We start from the raw sequence: 18,476 nt of genomic DNA on the forward strand, positions 1-18,476 counted from the left end.
ATCATTCCCATCCTAGGCTTTGACAGACCCAAGCAACAGCAGGATCCCCCGTATGAAGCCCGTCCCTTGCTCTAGTCCCTTGGTGACCGAGCCGCCTTGGGACACTGAACGGATTCTCCTAGACCATGTAGTCTTCACAGGGGGCTTCTGCTGAGGTGCTGCAGCAGCACCAAACCCATTCCCAGGGGCGCAGCACCCCGTGTTGCCAGTGGCAATGTCTGTCACCCAGCCGTGCTGTCTGGGGCTGTGCCTGGGATGAGGACAGGGCACATCCCAGAGTCGAGGTTACTGTGACATCTTCCTTCTGGTGACACCTTCAGAAGCCCTCGGGGACTGAGTACGTATCAGTTTCTGGATGCTGGGAAACCCAGTTGTCCAGCGTTTTGCTGCATTGGCCCTTTAAGAATGCTGTCTCCCCTCTCCGGAGCAGGCAGTAGGTGGGACCCGGACAGTATTCTGCACCAATCGCGAGGTTCCTTGTTCTGTCTCTCCCTGACTGGCAGCAGGGTGGTCCCGCCCTGTGGCTCTTGGAATGGGCAGGGAGGGGCTGCAGAGGGGAGGGAGGCCCCCTCGACGGCAGCAGCTCCACTGTCTGTCCTCACCCAGAACGACGGTGTCCCTGTCACCATCCACTGTGCTGGGCATGGGTGCCCCCAGTCTCTCTCACCCATTCCTCCAGGTCCCCTTGGTGCTTGGGTCATGAGGACGGGCAGGGACCACGGACCCCATCACAGGGTCTGTGTGCACCCAAGGGAGGTCAGGGTGGCATTGAGTGCACCGACTGTGTGAAGCTGCTGCGGGGATGTGAACCGAGCTAACACCCGGCAGCTTGCTGCCATCCTCTAGGACAGGGAGAGGGGGAAGTTATTGCTCTGCTCCCCCCTGGGGAGGCTGAGACCCGTGCTTTTGCCCTTTGGGAGATTGCTTGGCTGCAAAGCTGTGTCTGCCACAGGATTTCAGTATGTGTGTCTGCCAGGTGGGAGGCTCTGGCCTTTTTACCAATCTGACATCCTGACCTGATGTTGTGATCGGGTGGTGGTCTGTTAGCGTGTTGGCTGGCTCTGTGCGTTTGCAGTGACTCGGGTACTGTGAATGTTGATCTCTTCATTGTCCCAGGGTGAGGAAGGGCTGTACAGCCGGGTGTGTTTGGGGAGCAATTGTGTTCTGCCTTTGAAAGGATCACCCATCTCTGCCTTCCCACCTTCTGCTTCCAACACCCATGGGGGACTGGCTTGGGTGAGCATCCCTGCCTCGGTGTGAGGTCTCCTGCCTGATGGTGGTATTGGTGGCAGTGATACCTCACTTACAGAGGCAATCATGGGGTGCAGGCAGTGGCCAAAGCATTAGCCGGGAGGGGGGGAGAAAAGGGGTGGGAGAAGAGCCCCTGGCACCTCGGGGCTCTAACAAGTACCTTTTCATCCGGCATGAAAAGTCCTTTGGCCTGCGTTCATGACAGCTGCCCTTTGTCTGTGGGCGCGATGTGAAGCCACCATTGTGGAAGGGGGAGCACACAGGGAGGGCTTGTACCTAGCTTCCAGGCTGCCAGGACGTGCAGTTTCCCTGCGAACGGGAAGCAAGCTGTTGGAGCAAGTGACTCAGGCTGGTGGAGGGGAGGCCGGGGTGGCAGCCCCGCTGATGCCGGCTTAGGTCCCCACTTCCCGCACCTCCGGGGAGCCACTGCTGGCCGAGAGCGGACGGAGCTCTCGGCCAATTGGGCGCTGATCTGAAGCGAGGGGGGGGAAATCTGCTTCTCCCCCCCCTTCCACCTCCACGCTGGGGCTGTGATTCAGTTCCCCTCCCCCAGCCCACCCCCTCTGCTCAGAGGCTGACAGCCGGAGCCGCAGCCTGCCGGAGCCCCGGAGCTGTTTTCCAAGCTGTGGAAGGGAGACCCAGGGATTTTTTCACGGCTCCCCAGTGCCTGCTGCGTCCCAGGCCGGACGCGCACGGACATGGAGAGCGCCAGCCTCCAGCGACCCGCCTGGAAATGGCAAGTACTGAGTTTGTTTTCACTCTGCGGCTGGGGCTGGGTCTCCGGGCAGATCCGCTACTCGGTGGTTGAGGAGTCGGAGGTGGGAACCGTGGTGGGGAACGTGGCCCGGGACCTGGGCTTGAAGGTGGAGGAGCTGCCGGGTCGCAGGCTGCGCCTAGGCTCAGAGGAAAGCCTGCGCCACTTTGCTGTGCGCCTGGACAGTGGCGCGCTGGTGGTGAGCCAGCAGCTGGACCGGGAGCGTCTGTGTGGAGCGGCTGCCAGCTGCGTGCTGTCGGTGCAGGTGGTGACAGAGAACCCCCTGCAGCTCTTCCGCCTGGAAGTGGAGATCCTGGACCTGAACGACAACTCCCCGAGCTTCCCCACCGCTCACCGCACCCTGCGCATCGCCGAGTCTGCCACAGTGGCTGCGCGCTTCCCCCTGGAGAGTGCGCAGGACCCTGATGTGGGCACCAATGCTGTGGGCTCCTACCGGCTGAGCCCCAACTCCCACTTCTCCCTGGACGTCAAGCAGCAGCAGGATGGCAAACTCTTCCCGGAGCTGGTGCTGGAGCGTGCTCTGGACCGGGAAGAGCAGCCAGAACTGCAGCTGGTGCTGACGGCCATGGATGGGGGAAGCCCAGCCCGCTCGGGCACGGCGCAGATAACGGTCCTGGTCCTAGATGTCAATGACAATGCACCCACCTTTGACCGTGCCACGTACAAGGTACAAGTCCCAGAAAACACACCTGTGGGGGCCCTGCTCCTCCAGCTCAATGCATCTGACCCCGACGAGGGCCCCAATGGGGAGACGCAGTACTCATTCGGGGTTCATACCTCTGACTCGGTCCGGAGGCTCTTTGCCCTGGATCCCCGCAGCGGTGAGGTCCGGGTGAGTGGTGCCCTAGACTTTGAGGAATCACCTTTCTATGAGATCTATGTGCGAGCCCATGATGGTGGGGTCCCAGAGATGGAGGGCCACTGTGTGCTACACGTGGAAGTGGAGGATGCCAACGACAACCCCCCAGAGGTGCTGCTCACCTCCCTGCTGAACCCGGTGCCAGAAGACACCCCACTGGAGACCGTTGTGGGGCTTTTCAACGTACGGGACCGAGACTCAGGGGCCAATGGGTACGTGAGTTTGGAGATCTCCCCTGATGTGCCTTTCACCATCAGGTCCCTTCAGAACCATTTCTCCCTGGTCACCCGGGAAAGCCTGGACCGAGAGTCCACCTCACAGTACGTAGTGGAGCTGATTGCCCAGGATGGTGGGTCCCCCATCCTTACCACAACGCTCACGCTGCTCCTCAATATATCTGACGTGAATGACAACCCTCCACGCTTCTCGCAGCCCTCCTACGATGCTTTCATCCTGGAGAACAACCCACCTGGCTCCCTGCTGTGCACTGTCTCTGCCTCGGACCCTGACGATGGGGATAATTCTCGTCTTGTTTACTCCATAGAAAGCGGCCAAGTGCAGGGTGCCCCCACCTCTTCCTTTGTCCACATCAATCCTGACAATGGCAACCTCTATGCTCAGCGGACCTTTGACTTCGAGCTGCTGCAGGTTCTGCCGGTCTCTGTGGCTGTGCGGGACTCGGGGTCCCCCCCGCTCCACGCCAACGTTACTGTCTACATCTTTGTGCTGGATCAGAATGACCACCCCCCCACCATCCTGCACCCTGCCAGTGACATCCCGGCACCCCAGAGGGTTCCGCTGTCTGCCCCACCGGGCTACCTGGTCACCAAGGTGACAGCAGTGGATGCAGATGCCGGGCACAACGCCTGGCTCTCATACCAACTGCTGCCGCAGTCCACTGACCCGTCCTTGTTCCACATGTCGCTGTACACCGGGGAGGTGCGGACAGCGCGTGCCCTCCGGGACACCGACCTGGCCGCACAGCAGCTCCTTGTCCAGGTGTCGGACAATGGCGACCCACCGCTCTCCACCACTGTCACCATCACCGTGACCCTGGAGGAGGTGGCCCTGGAGGAGAACTACAAGCCTCGGGATTTCCTGGCTGGTGCCAAGGAGAAGCCGGACCTGACCCTCTACTTGATCATCGCGCTGGCAGCTGTCAGCACCGTAGCGCTTGCCACTGTCACCCTCCTGGCCGCTCGGTGCCTCCGGCGCAGGGGCCGTGCTGCCGCCTCGCCCTGCTGCTGCTGCTGGCTCGGCGAGTCGCCCTCCCGGGACTTCTTCAAGCACTCCAGCCCCAAGCTCCAGCTCAGCTCCGACGGCACCCTTAAGTACATGGAGGTCACCCTGCGACCCGCCGACTCCCAGTCCCAGTGCTACAGCACCTGCTTCTCCCCCGGCTCCGACCGGAGCGACTTCACCTTCCTGCGGCCTTGCCCGCCCCCCGCCACCCTACCGAGGGAAACGGGGGCTTTCCTCTCCGCTACCGGTACGCTGCGGGACCCCGGCCAGGTGAGAGCCTAAGGGCAGAGGAAGGCGGTTGTCTGCGCGGGGCTTTCCGGGCGGCCGGACCGCGCTTTTCCCCTCGCCGGGGCCGCTCTCGCTCCCCCGGCCCGGCCCGGCCCGGCCCGGCGGGAGCGGGAGGGGGGGGGGGGCCGCGGAGCCGCCGCCGCCGCTCGGGAAAGCGCCGCAGGTTCGCGCCGCGCGGCAACGGCCGGCGGGTTGCGATTGGCGCCGGTGTTGCTGTCCTGGGAATGGAGCGAGGCGATTGGAGGAACGGCTAGGCGCTCGGAGCCAATGGCGAGGCGGCTGCGCGGAGCCCCGGCGTCCCCCGCCCCCGTCGAACCGTGTCCGCCCCAAACAATGAATGGGAGCGGCGAGCGCTGAGCGCGGCCCCGGAGCGCGGAGGGCATCGCTCCCCGGCCGCCCACCCGGCAAGGATGCCGAGGGCAGGGAAGCCGGGTCGGTCCCTGGGGCTGCCGCGTGTCTTCTCTTTCTGTTTGTTCTTGCACAGCTCCTCTGCTCAAATCCGGTACAGCATCCCGGAGGAGCTCACCCGGGGCACCTTCGTGGGCAATATCGCGAAGGACCTGGGCACCGATGTGGCGAAACTGGCGGCAGCCAATCTGCAGGTACTGTCCGATTCGGATTCCCAGTACTTCTCGGTCAATGTGAACACCGGCATTATAATGGTCAGCGAACGGATAGACAGGGAGCAGCTCTGCGGGCAGAACCCTCGCTGCTTCCTCCACCTGAAACTTGCCATCGAGAACCCAGTAGAGTTTTACCGCATCGAGGTGGAGATCCTGGATATCAATGACAACCCTCCAGAGTTCCCCAGTGACGAGGTTTCCTTGCGCATCTACGAGCTGGCGTCCCTGGGTGCCCGCTTCCCCATCCAGCCTGCCCAGGACCCTGACGTGGGCACCAACACCTTGCAGACCTATCACCTGAGTGCCAATGAGAACTTCAACCTCAATGTGAAGGCGCGTACAGATGGTGGGAAGTTCCCTGAGCTGGTGCTGGAGAGGGCCCTGGACCGGGAACTTAGAGCTTTCCACCATCTGGTCCTGACTGCTGAAGACGGGGGCTCTCCCCCCCAGTCCAGCAAGACACGCATCACTATTCAGGTCCTGGATGCCAACGACAACCACCCGGTCTTTGACAGACCATCGTACGGAGCCCGCTTGGTGGAGAACTCGCCACTGGGCACCCTTGTGGTGAAGTTAAATGCCACTGACGTGGATGAAGGGCCCAATGGAGACATCCGTTACTCCCTCAGCAGCCACAACTCAGCTGCCTTACGTCAGATCTTTGCCATCGATGAGCAAACTGGAGAGATCCGTGTCCAGGGCAACCTGGACTTTGAGGAGGCGACGGTGTATGAGATCGAAGTGGAGGCCAAGGACATGGGGTCACCCACGATGGAGGAGCACTGCAGCGTGGTGGTGGAAATCACTGATGTGAACGACAACGCTCCCGAGGTCATTCTTACCTCCTTCTCCAGCTCCCTGAGTGAGGACGCACCGCCGGGCACAGTGGTGGCCGTGATACACGTCAGAGACAGGGACTCTGGTGATCAGGGCAAGGTCCAGTGTCACGTTCCTCCAGATCTTCCCTTCCAGCTGCGTAAGGACTATGAGCACCAGTACTCGCTGCTAACCAGCACCCGTTTGGACCGGGAGCATATTGCCTACTACAATGTCACCGTCTCTGCCTCGGACCTGGGCAGCCCGCCACTCTCCCGCCACACCATCTTGCCAATCGCCCTGGCAGATGTCAATGACAATGCGCCTCAGTTTGAGCAAGCGTCCTATGAAGTGCTGGTGGCAGAAAACAACCCGGTGGGCAGCGTGCTGGTTACAGTCTCTGCTGCCGACCCTGACTCAGAGCAGAATTCCCACCTCTCCTACTCCATCCTGCGAGCTGGTGGGACAGATCCAGGCCTGGATCCGACTCGCTACCTCTCCATACATCCCACAAGTGGGCAGGTTTCCGCCAAACTCCCCTTTGACTATGAGCAAACCACCTATCTCCAGTTCCATGTGGAGGTCTCTGATGGTGGCTCCCCAGCCCTGAGGAACAGGACACTGGTTCATGTTTTTATAGTGGACCAGAATGACAATGCCCCACGGGTGCATTTCCCCAGGGCTGGGGAGGACTCTGCTACCCAGTTCCGAATCTCCCCCTCCACCGCCCCTCCTGCTCTCATCACCAAGGTGGTGGCAATAGATGCGGACTCGGGGCGCAATGCCTGGCTCTCCTACAACCTCGTGGAAGCCACAGACCCAGGGCTTTTCAGTGTGGCCCTGCGCTCTGGGGAGATCCGGATCACGCGGGCCCTGCAGGAGACAGATCCTTCTGCGCACGAACTGTTGGTGGTGGTCCGGGATGCTGGGGACCCGCCGCTCTCCACAGCTGTCACACTGGTGGTGCTGGTGGAGGAGAAGGGCCCAGAGGCTTTGCAGGGCTCCGAGGCTCGGGCCACTGACAGTGGGGGCTTACCCACAATTACGCTTTATCTGATCGTGTCCCTAGTGCTCATCTCCACCGTCTCGCTGGTGGGACTGGCCGCGCTGGGCATGCGGTGCCTCCGGCGGGGCTCTGCACCTGCCAACCAGGGCTGCTGCGTGGAGAGTGTGAACACGCTTCAGCCCCCTCCCAGCCACATTTTTGGGCACTTGCACTATGAGCCTAAGCAAGGGGACACGGTGATGGGCGTCCAGGTGACAGCCACGGCACCCCCCGCCCCGCGTTACCGCTCCTGCTTTTCGTCTGTCTCGGACATCAGCGAGTTCATGTTTGTGAAACCCTCCGCGGGTCCAGCCGGTGCCAACCCGCCGGATCCCACCCTGTGCAGCGAGGTGAGCTCGGCAGCGTGTCCCCAGCCCGACCGGAGCCCCGGTGTCAGCGGGGCGCGGCACCGGAGCGGCTCGGGATGCGGCATCCCCAGCCGGCTTTGGGGTGTGTGTGTGGGGGGGTGTGTGTCCGCCGGTGCCCGCTCCCAGCAGCCGGGCGGGGCGGAGCGGGGGTTCCCGCTGCCGGGAGTCCCCGGCGCCCTCCCGGCGCTGCGGGGGTGGAGTGGCGGCGGCGGGGCGGGAGGGGGGGGGGCTACGCCGTGCGTATTTTGGGGAAGGCGGCAGAGGAGGGAGAGGAGGAGGAGGGAGAGAGAGAAAAAGGAGGAGGAGGAGGAGGAGGAGGAGGAGGAGGAGGAGGAGGGGGCGGCTGTGGAGAGACGTAAAACTGTCACTCGGTCCTTCCCCTCCGCTCGCCGACTTTGTGTGCCTTTGCGTGCCGAGGAGCGGCTCAGCCGGCCGGTTTGTGATCGCCCCCCCCCGTCCCTGCCCGCCCCCTCCATCCTTCCCTGTCCGGCTCCGGCGGCTCCGGCGGCGGCTTCCTCCCTGCGCAACCCTCTCGGACCCCCCCCCCCCTCCCCGGGCCGCGGGGGTTCCGGCGCGGCGGCGGCTCCCGGGGGCCGGCAGCGGGGAGGCGGGGGAGCCTGCGCGGAGCTGCCGCCGCTCCGTGCCGCTCCGCGCTGCTCCGCTCGCACACTCGACCCGGCACGGGATGCTCGGGGGACGGAGTTTGCCATGGCAGCTCCCGCTGCTGCTCGCAGCGTTCTCCTGCTTGCCGGCTCTCAGCAGCGCCCAGCTCTGCTACTCCGTACCCGAGGACCGCGAACCGGGCTTCTCGGTGGGCGACCTGGCCAAGGACCTGGGGGTAGAGTTGCAGAGCCTGGCTGCCCGCAACCTGCGCCTGGTGAGCGAGGGTGGGCAGCGGCACTTCCAGGTGGACCTGGCAGCAGGCGTGCTGCTCCTCGACAGCAGGCTGGACCGAGAGGCACTGTGCGGACAGAACCCCACGTGCTCCTTGCACCTCCAACTCGTCATGGAGAATCCCCTCCAGCTCTACCGTGTCGAGGTGGATGTCCTCGATGTGAATGACAACGCGCCCCAGTTCCCCAAGCCAGAGGTGGTCTTGGAGATCACTGAGGTAGCCAACCCTGGGACTCGGCTACCCCTGGAGGTAGCAGAAGATCCCGATATGGGCTCCAACTCCATCTCCACCTATGAGCTCAGCCCCAGTGAGCATTTTGCCCTGAGTATCAACATGAGAGGAGATGGTGTTAAAATGCCCGAGATCGTACTTGAAAAAGCACTGGATAGAGAGAAAGTGGCTGTCCATCACCTAACACTGACAGCCCTGGATGGAGGGAATCCGGTGAAATCTGGCACTGCCAAGGTTACCATCCATGTCCTGGATGCAAATGACAACCCTCCTGTCTGCGACCCCCCCATATCCAAGGTCCACTTGGAGGAGAATGTGCCAGTGGGCACTCTGGTCACCAAGTTGAATGTCACCGACCTGGATGAAGGTCCCAACGGGGATGTGGAATATTCTTTCAAAACTAGCAATAATGCACCTGGTAAATTCACCAAGCTGTTCTCCTTAGATCCCCGGACAGGGGAGATCAGAACCAAAGCCCTGCTGGATTATGAGGAATCCAGTGCCTACGAGATTGCAGTTCGAGCCAGGGACAAGGGATCCCCCGCCATGGAAGGACATTGTCACCTGCGAGTGGAATTAATCGATATCAATGATAACAGCCCAGAGATTGTGCTGACCTCTCTCTCCAGCCCAGTGCAGGAGGATGCAACCCCAGGCACTGTGATTGCCCTCATTGGTGTGAAGGATAGCGATTCAGGTGACAACGGGCAGGTCCATCTGCAGATAGCAAAAGAGCTTCCATTTAAACTGGTGTCGTCTTTTAAAGAGCATTTCTCGCTGGTCACAAATGGTCCCCTTGATCGGGAGAAGGCCAGTGGATACAACATCACGGTGAAGGCTGTGGATTCAGGGTCCCCACAGAGGGCCACACAAAAAACCTTTTACCTCCGAATTGCTGACGTGAATGATAATGCACCAAATTTCTCCAGCCCTTTTGATACAGCTCACGTTCAGGAAAACTCCCTTCCTGGAACTTCTGTTTTTTCAGTGTCAGCATCTGACCCTGATGAGGGTAGCAACGCCAAGCTGTCTTACTCCATCCTGGACAATGGGATGCAGGATGTACCCATCTCAACCTACTTCCGGATAGACCAGGACAATGGCACCATCTACACCGTGCGGGCTCTGGACTACGAGCAGGACAAGGTGTTCCAGGTGCCTGTGGAGGTGAAGGATGCCGGATCTCCTGCACTGAGTAGCACTGCTGTAGTCCATGTGTTCATCCTGGATGAGAACGACAATGCCCCTACCATTGTCTACCCGTCCGTCCCCAAGGGCTCTGCCTTCCACCAAACCATCCCAGCCTTGGCAGAACCTGGCTATCTGGTCACCAAAATTGTAGCTGTTGATGCTGATAGTGGCCATAATGCCTGGCTGTCCTATCAGCTGCAGGAGACCACTGAGGCTTTGCCTTTCCAAGTGGAACGTCGCTCTGGAGAGATAAGGGTTGCACAAGCTCTCAGGGAGTCTGACGATCCCTACAGGCTGGTGGTTGAAGTGAGGGACAATGGGACACCGTCCCTCTCGGCCTCTGTAGTAATAGTCATTTCTCCGGAGGAAAATAGCGTGCAGGACTTCGCCAAGTCCTTGGACCTTCCCAAATCTTCTCCCAAGGATACCAACCTGACGCTTTACCTCATCATCTCCTTGGTGTCCATTTCCCTTGTGTCCTGTGTGATGTTTGCTGTGGTGGCTGCCCGGTGTCTCAAAGCTGGCACTGCCAGCTGGACCTTTGCGGGTTGCTGCCGAGGGACTGGCCGCAAGCCTGCATCCCATTTCCGTGGGCAGATGAAGCCAGATGGCTTCATCAAGTACCTGGATGTGGGAGGAGCGGGCTTGACCTCCCAGGCACAGAATTACACCTCTTGTTTCTCACCCATGTCTGACCAGAGTGATTTCCTCTTTGTAAAACCTTTCAGCCATTCTAGCACTGCGGAGACCGTGGCTGCCTATGAGCAGGTGACCAGCACCTTAGCGAGTCCCTGCGATGGGGTAAGAGATGGGTGTTTCTTACTCTCCTGTCTGCTAAGCGCAACGGCCCGTAATATCCAGGCCAGTTGGCTGTTCTCTGTCTGTCCTTCCACCTAAGAAGGTGGCTTCAGGGAATGTGTGTCACTGTCACCTCCGGGGTGGTGGCAGGTGGAAGCTTTGGCTTGGCTTGATGGAGGTAGGGGAAGGGGCTGGGCAGCACTGTAGAATCAAAGACTGTGGGTTTGTAGAAGTGGAGAGTTTTCCCTTGGCTCCGTACTCTTTTTTTTTTAAAGTGATTCTTAGCATGGTCAGGAACGTGTTTTTTGGGTGTTTAACTTCTCAGTTCTGTTGAACCCCTTTATTCTGCATGGCATAAAACCATGACATGGGAGGAGGTTATCTGAAAGCAAAGTTTGTCGGTGTTTCTTTTGCTCTGTTTTAGAGGTGCATTGTAGAAATTTCTCAGCTCCTTGAGTGTTATTAATTGCTGATTGTGTCCCAGCAAGGGATCATTTTTCCAGCTTGGTTCTTTCCAGCAAGGGGCTGAATTCACTGTTCAGCAGTGAACGTAGTGACATTTTTTGCAAAGATCCTGGTGACCTTACATGCCCTTGGGCTTACAGAGACCTAGGCAGCCGCGTGCTCTGAAAACTTCAGCCACTCGCGTTCAGCTGTCTAAATATGGATGTAGGTGACTGCATTTAGCTGTAGCTTTTATAACTTTGGGATATAAAAAGCAAAGTAATTTTGTGTCATAAATGCCTGCCCTAAATTTGAAAGTGGTAATTACAACAGGAATTCAAAAAAATAGATTGGGAAGGGCTTATCTAGTGCGAGATTGTGTGTCAATGTGTGCAAAAACATGTAACTGAAATCTGGAGGGCAAGTACTTAAACAGCTTAATTTGCATTCGGCATGGGTACCAGTGGGGCCTCTATTTTAGGGGAGTAATTTATTCTAATATATTCTTTCATGAGAATCATCAAAGCTGTGGAGAAATTAGTGAAATCACATCTACTAAATAAAAATCTAGGTCAGCTGTACCCGTCTTCACTTTTCCTTAGTAATTGCATGTACAAGCAGAATAATCCAATAAAATTGCTGTTCCGCTGTATGGACTATGAAGTGCTGATTCCTAAGGTAACTGAGGGAAATGTTGTCCTTTCCAGGTAGCGTGTTATCATTCGGGAGTTAATTAAGAAGATTACGATTTTCGGAAGTATGCGTCTTCCAGACAGAAAACAGTTCTGCTATTTAGTGCCCTTCACAAAGGCGTGATTCACACAGGAATACGCAAGCTTGCTCCGTGTCCTTCCTTATTTACAAAATGCCCATTGTCTGATAGTAAAATAACACGGGCAGAAAGCGATGCGGGGGCTTACTAATGAAGTTACAAAGTATGCTGCTGTGTCTGAAGTTTATTGTGTCACCTAAACAAATAATGCTTTTTTCTTTTGCTGTCGGAAGTTTATTCTTTTCTCTGTGGACAGAAAAATATTGTAATGCTCCGAGGCCACAGCATCTAGGAAAAGTCATTCAAATACAATGAAATCAAGATCTCAGGCAGGCCTTTTTCAGGACAGAAGAAGGACAGATTAGGAAGGTCTGTTATCATTTTACCTTCTGGCATTAAAAGCATCTTTCTCGGTATCAATTAACTGTGCCACCCCCACCCCCTCATTCCCCCAAGCTCATTACTTTGGTACCATTGCTCCTGCTGAATTGATGCCCTTATCAGTTTATTTCATGCTTCATTTCTTTCACAGCCTGGTTTCCTGAGCTGCTTTGGAAGATTATTCGCTGAATAGTTTTTGTCATGCTTTTTAGTATTCATGCTGGTTCAGAAATACTCAGGAAAGGGAGGGAGGGGGGCTTTCTTTTTGTTCTAATTGATTTTCTTTACTTGGAAAGAACACGCTGATATTCCAGACTGAAATAATCCAGGATCAGTTCGCTTTCATTTTCAAAGGCAAGAATAGAAGTATTAAAACTCTTCTATTTTCTCTGCAGCAAGCTCAGCCTAACACAGACTGGCGCTTCTCTCAGACCCAGAGACCTGGAACAAGTGGGTAAGTGCCTCTTTCTCCATATATGTGTCTGGTGAAGGTTTCTTTCCTTTGCGTGCCACTTTCGGTGCTGGAAAGTCCTCGACTGGCAGCTCTGAGGACGCATGTTCCTTGTCATTGGTAGAATTGTCCAGCCAAAGAGTTAGAAATCTGGCTGTTTCTGTGTCAGCTCTGTTTGGTGAAGGTGTCACAGCTGTTGTTTGCAATGATGTGCCTGGTTTTGGTGTCTACAGCTCAAGGAGGACAGTCAGGAATGGGGTGGGGGGGAAGCTCCAGGTGAAGTTGTGAGATGGTTAAAGGACTGGGAAACATACTTGACAGAGAAAGGCTTCTTCTCTAAAGCAGGCTTTGAGCATTTAGACTAGATTCAGAGTCTAAAACCTTGATTCCTCCCCCTGCACAGAGGCTGCTGGAAATCACTGTGTGAGTCCCTTTACCAGCCATGGAGCCTCGAGCTCTGTGCTGCTGAAGTGTATTGCCTGCTCTGGCTTGAGCACCTAGTGTCAAACTGCTGTGTAAGCCCCTGTGGCAGCCAGAACTTGAGTAGATGAGCCTCAGGTCCCCCAAGTCCCCTCTAGAGAAACATGTCCCAGCCACGTCTAACCCGTAGGAGCAGGTCCCTCATGAAATGCTGCTGTATGTGCTTCCCCCTCTGGGCTAATCTCCTGAATCAGAGTTGGGAGCCCTGGATCCAACTCCATTGTGGGGAATTTGGAGCCTTTCTTGCATTCCTTAGGAAGTGCCATCTCCAACATGGGGTGGTTCATCGGTTCATCCAGGTGAGAACCCTCTGCACGCTTCCCACTGGAGCTGGGCAGTGGCACAGAGGGATGTCAAGGAAGAAGAAATTAAACATAATGAGTTAGGAGACTCACAGGAAGGAGGTCTCTTAAGTCTGGTCTTGCTCTCAAAACCATGGCTGAATTTTTGCCAATTTATGTGTGATGCCAAAAAGATAAGCAGCAGCAGAGCAGAGACCTGCCTCCCGAGTGAGTTCCCCTGTCTTGACTGTGCTCCTGCTTACCTCTGGTCCAACAAAGTTTACTTTGCTTGGTACACAGTGAGAAAGCATTGACAAGAAAATGGTGAGCAGATGCCCTTCACCTCTCCCATCTTCCTTCCTGGTTTGTAGGCAGGGGCAGGGATCTTCTTCAGGGGGTGAACTTCCTTGAGTACCATCAGGGTAAGAAAGGACTTAAACTGGGAGTCCACCTTCCTCTGTAAATACCCCAGTCAGAGATTAGTGTGCATGAGGAGACTGGCTCTGCAATAATTTATATGTGAAAAGGTTCTATCTCTTGGGGCATACCCAAGGGTTACACCTGTGGAGCAATCAGGAGTAAATTTGGATGCTGTGCTGTCTGGGTCAGGCACTGTGTCTCTGCGGAACAGAGAGGAGCTTTGTCATTCCTGGTGGCCACTCGGGCAGCTCCCGTGGAGGTTTAAATTTGCCACAGGGAAGGTCGGGTCCTGGGTTTTGGTGTCAGAGCTTGCAGTCAAACATCTGCAGCAGCTGGTTGTGCCTGAGGCTTTCCCTGGGTCTGGCTTGATAATTTAGCTTAACAGAAAATTAAGAGACTGTGATAGCAAACTTGTTGCAGCAATTAAACTTTGTTACTCTTCTAGCTGACGAAGGCAAAATGAAGTGAGGGTTTGATGTAAAGCGTATAAAGCATTCCCACTAGAAACCAGCCACGGACTTTAAAACAAGGCTATCGCTGGAACAGTTTTCTCAGAGCTCTGTTGATTTCCCCATCACTGGCAGCGTTTTAATCAAGAAAAATCTTTCTAACCATTTACGCTCTAGTTCAAATGACAATTAACCGGAAAGCCCTGTTAATACAGAAGTGCACCAGAGCAGCTGTAATAGTTTTGCTATGAGATGTGAGTAAATGAGCCCCATCAGAGCAAACTCTATTGCTCCTCTAGCTTGATGCCGGAGCTCTTCAAGGCACAGTGCTGATGCAGTGCAGACCTATTTAACTCAGTGACAGGGACCTTTTCTCAGGTCATGGAACAGTGGCCCTGACCCCAGCCCCCAGGCTCTGCCTGTAGCTCTTTACAAGCTCCAGCCCCTTCCCAGCGCCTGAATTGGAGCAGCAGCACAGGGGGTGGGAAGAGAGAGACGGCAGGACAAGAGGCACAGACTCTGTTCCCGGGGAGCTGAACTAACGCAACGTGCTGGTTCTGGTGCACGAGCCGTGATGTTACCCCGATGGTCTGTGACCTGGGTGCCCACGGTAGTCCCTAAACCAGCCACCGGCAGCTCGTGTCAGTGCTGGTTGTGGTATGGCTTCCCATAGCACGGGCTGCCCAGGCTGGCCCTGGGTTTGGAGAGGGGCTTTGCCCAAACACAGGCCGGTACTGAAATGACTCAGTGGATTTTAATTCCTGCTGGTTTTCCCCACCTGCCTGTGTGCAGATACCACATTTGCAATGAAACAGCTTTTGCTGATGTTTTTCCCCCATTTCTTTTATCCTGTTTTAAGTTAAATCAAGGGAGATGTTTTTATTCTAAACCTGTGTTACGATACTAAAGGATGGAAAGTGCTGTCATATGCTCAGTGCCCAGCCCTGACATCTCTCTGGTGATCAAACAAGCAAATCCTGGAGAGCAGGCTGCTCCCCATTGTGCTCTTCCCATGCTCTTCCCAGCGTTTTGATGTCTGGCGTGTGAATTCCCCAGGCACTGGTTGGTAGTACAGGTATTAAAGAGGGTGCAAGGGCAGCTGCCTGAGCCCTGCCTGCTGTTACTCTCTCTGATAGCTCACGTACAACTGTCTTTCGTGCTGACAAGCCAACCTCTCGAGCTCCGTGAGCTGTCTGAACTGCCGGGCTCCGCTTGGTGCTTGGGGAACACATAACACCTCTTAGCTGAAAAGAAAAAAAAAGGGATGTGTTCTTAACTGCATTTGCCTGACCCACATTAAATAGCAATAAAAACAAGGCAGCTTAGGGTTGTGTTTGAATGGATCCCGGAGGGAGTCCGGCATGGACCCAAAGCCATAAAGCAGGCTTAAACCTATGTTGTGATTTCCCCTTTGCTGTCTTCATGGGAGTGGGAGAAGGGAACAATCCTGTCTTTTCTCGGCATAGCTTTCCCCACTGAAACAAATCCCACGTGTCTCCGAGCACCTGGAACCAGGCAAAACTCAGAGTAAGCTCAATAAGGCAAGGACCATCTCTCGATCTCCTACATTGCTGCATTCAGAGAGCTGTTATGGGACAACAAAGAGAATTTGTTCTTTGTTCTGAAACACAGGAGAGCTCTGGTGCACATGCTCAGGAAATAAGAGCTCAGACAATATCCTTTGAAAATGTGGTAGGGAGTCAGACCTGAGTAGAGCGATTCTCAATTAATCTTGTTTGGGAAGAACAGGAGGATAGATTAATTCCTGTGATGATGTTTGTGTTTTGTTTTCTAACAAAAAAAAAAAAAAAGCACCCGTGCTGTCTCTAGGCAAATGTAAATGAATACAGAATGATACTGAACAGCAGATGCCATTCCCAGACAAATCAGATCAGTGGCTGTAGTGGAGATTACAGTGACAAATTGTCCATTGTCCAGTCCGGCAGCATCGCAGGATATCCCTGTGGGATCGTCAGTGTGGGGTTTCCCTGCGGGGGGTGGGGGGTGGCGTATAGGGGGAGAACGCAGAGACTGGGACTGGTATGAGGGACCCATCTTGCTGAGTTTTCACTAGTCGCCAAAGGAACAGAGACCGGGCTTGTGCCCTGCACGTGCATGGTACTTGCCTGACTGGCAGCTCTTTGTTTTGATCTCTGTGTGATGGTTTATTCAGGAAAACACCGGGCTCAAGTCAGGATTTCCTTCCTGGAGGAGTGGGGAGGGTTCTGTGTTGCTCACAGGTGAACATGGAAGGGTGAGACATCCCGGGGTGGGAAGAGCTGGTCTGTCCCGGGCAGCTTGTGGGAGGAGTGGGGACAATCTCGGGCTGCGTGGGTAGGCTAGAAGGAGATCCCAGGCACCCCAGGGACTGTGCGGGGGACACACAAGGAGGTGGGGAGCAGTGTGGGAATCCCTAGTCACTCCAGGGGAGGAGCAAAGCATGCAAATAAGATACAGGGTGTTATTTCCTCTCCCTCCCCATTAATTTTTTCTAATCCTAAATCTCTCTATGTTAGGGGTTTCCAACTGGTTGTGAGCCAGGCTCCCCTCCCAGGCCAAACACAGGCAATATTCGCTTCACTCGCCCATTAAACAGCGTCACGGCTGCCTGTCTGACCCCGGCCAGGCCATCATTCCCCAGGCTGTGCAGAGGGAGGAAGGACAGTGCAGCAGAAAGGGTTTGGGGCTGACAGCGGAGATACTGCAGCAGTGCCCACAGGAGACCTAGGAAGGAAAGGAGCATTTGTTCATTCTTTGTTTTCATGCCTGAACTCCAAGAGCTGGGCTTGCAGGACTAACGGCAGCCTGTCTGTGCATGGCGAGGGCCAGGGATGGGAAAAAAGGTGTTCCAGGGATAGTCCTTAAATGTTCTCGGGAGTGTTCTTGGCGTTCAGAGCATGCAGGTACTGCCAAAAGGTGACCACAGCTTGGGGTGCTTCTGGTGTGTGTTTGGGGTGGTCAGGAGGACCCACGTGACAGCAGCATCCCAGCGTGCCAGGACACGCTCCCGCCAAGGGAGCCCCGTAGTTGCGTGTCTGGGTGGGACATCCCAGAGCAGCTGGGGCCGGAGGCAGAGGGACACACGGACATTCCTGGGCTGACGCATCCCGGGGGTGGATACACAGCAGACAGACAACTGGCCACAGGTGCAGGCTTTAGCACATCCTTAAAAAAAACCAAAACAAAACCTAGCTAGCCACAAGTGCCTCTGCGGGGTTTGTAACCCCATAGGAATTTACATTGCAAATTTGCGTAACGTTATAGTTGATACAGTGGCAAGTGCTGTAAAGCACGTGCACTCCTGCACCAGTGGGGATGTACTGGTAAACACTGATGGATTTACCTTCTGTCCACTCTTTGACTGCGAATGTGAAAACCGGCTCGTGCTGGGCATAGGCGCTAGGCATAGGCGCTGGCCAAGCCGCAGCCTGCAGCAGTGCTGTCCCTGCCCTCCAGCGCTACCGCGGGGCTGCAGAGCTGGGTCCCCGTGACTGTGACCCCTCAGTCCCTCTCATGTCCCACCATGGCTCTTCCAGCATCTTTTCACAGAATCCCAGACTGGTTTGGGTTGGAAGGGACTTAAAAGCCCATCTAGTTCCACCCCCCCTGCCATGGGCAGGGACACCCTCCACTAGCCCAGGTTGCCCAAAGCCCCATCCAACCTGGCCTTGAACACTGCCAGGGAGCCAGGGGCAGCCACAGCTTCTCTGGGCACCCTGTGCCAGGGCCTCACCACCCTCATTGTAAAACATTTCTTCCTTATGACCAGTCTAAACCCCCCTCTGTTGGTTTAAAACCCTTGCCCCATGTCCAGTCACAACAGGCCCTGGTAGAAAGTCTTTCTCTATCTTATAAACCCCCTTCAGGTATTGAAAGGCTGCAATAAGGTCTCCCTGGAGTCTTTTCTTCTCCAGGCAGAACAACCCCAGCTCTCTCAGCCTCTCTCCATAGCAGAGGTGTTCCAGCTCTCTGTGGCCTCCTCTGGAGCTGCTCTCACAGGTCCAAGTGCTTATGCTGAGGACCCCAGAGCTGGACACAGTGCTCCAGGGGGTCTCAGGAAAGTGGAGCAGAGGGAGAGAATCCCTTCCCTTGACGTGCTGGCCATGCTGCTGGTGATGCAGCCCAGGATACAACTGGATTTCTGGGCTGCAAGTGCACATTGCCAGCTCACGTCCTATTTGTCACCCACCAGTTTCCACAAGGCTGCTCTCAACCCATTCATCCCATGGCCTGTATTGAAACTGGGGATTGCCCCGACCCAGGTGCAGGACCTTGCACTTGGCCTTCTTGAACTTCATGATGTTCATATGGGCCACTCCTCCCGCCTCTCAGGGTCCCTGGTGGTTGCCATCACATCTGCTCTTGCTGCCCTCCTGTGCAACATGCAGCGAGGGTCTCCCTATGCTCCTCTTCTCT

General features: G+C 55.9%; 1 protein-coding gene across 16 annotated transcripts in view; it reads left to right on the forward strand.

Annotated features, from left to right (window-relative positions):
• LOC104636655 (protocadherin gamma-C5-like) overlaps positions 1-18,476 on the forward strand; it is a 231,919-nt gene that overhangs the window by 196,844 nt on the left and 16,599 nt on the right. For 10 of the 16 annotated variants that reach the window (XM_075766130.1, XM_075766126.1, XM_075766125.1 and 7 more), the window contains exon 2: positions 12,375-12,433. The exons of 2 other annotated variants lie outside the window; for them this stretch is intronic. In XM_075766130.1, coding sequence (XP_075622245.1) covers positions 12,375-12,433 — 59 coding nt within the window. 4 more of the 16 variants (XM_075766128.1, XM_075766141.1, XM_075766135.1 and 1 more) reach the window with 4 other exon arrangements.

Source organism: Balearica regulorum, chromosome 14 (assembly GCF_011004875.1).
Source record: "Balearica regulorum gibbericeps isolate bBalReg1 chromosome 14, bBalReg1.pri, whole genome shotgun sequence".
NCBI lineage: Eukaryota > Metazoa > Chordata > Aves > Gruiformes > Gruidae > Balearica > Balearica regulorum.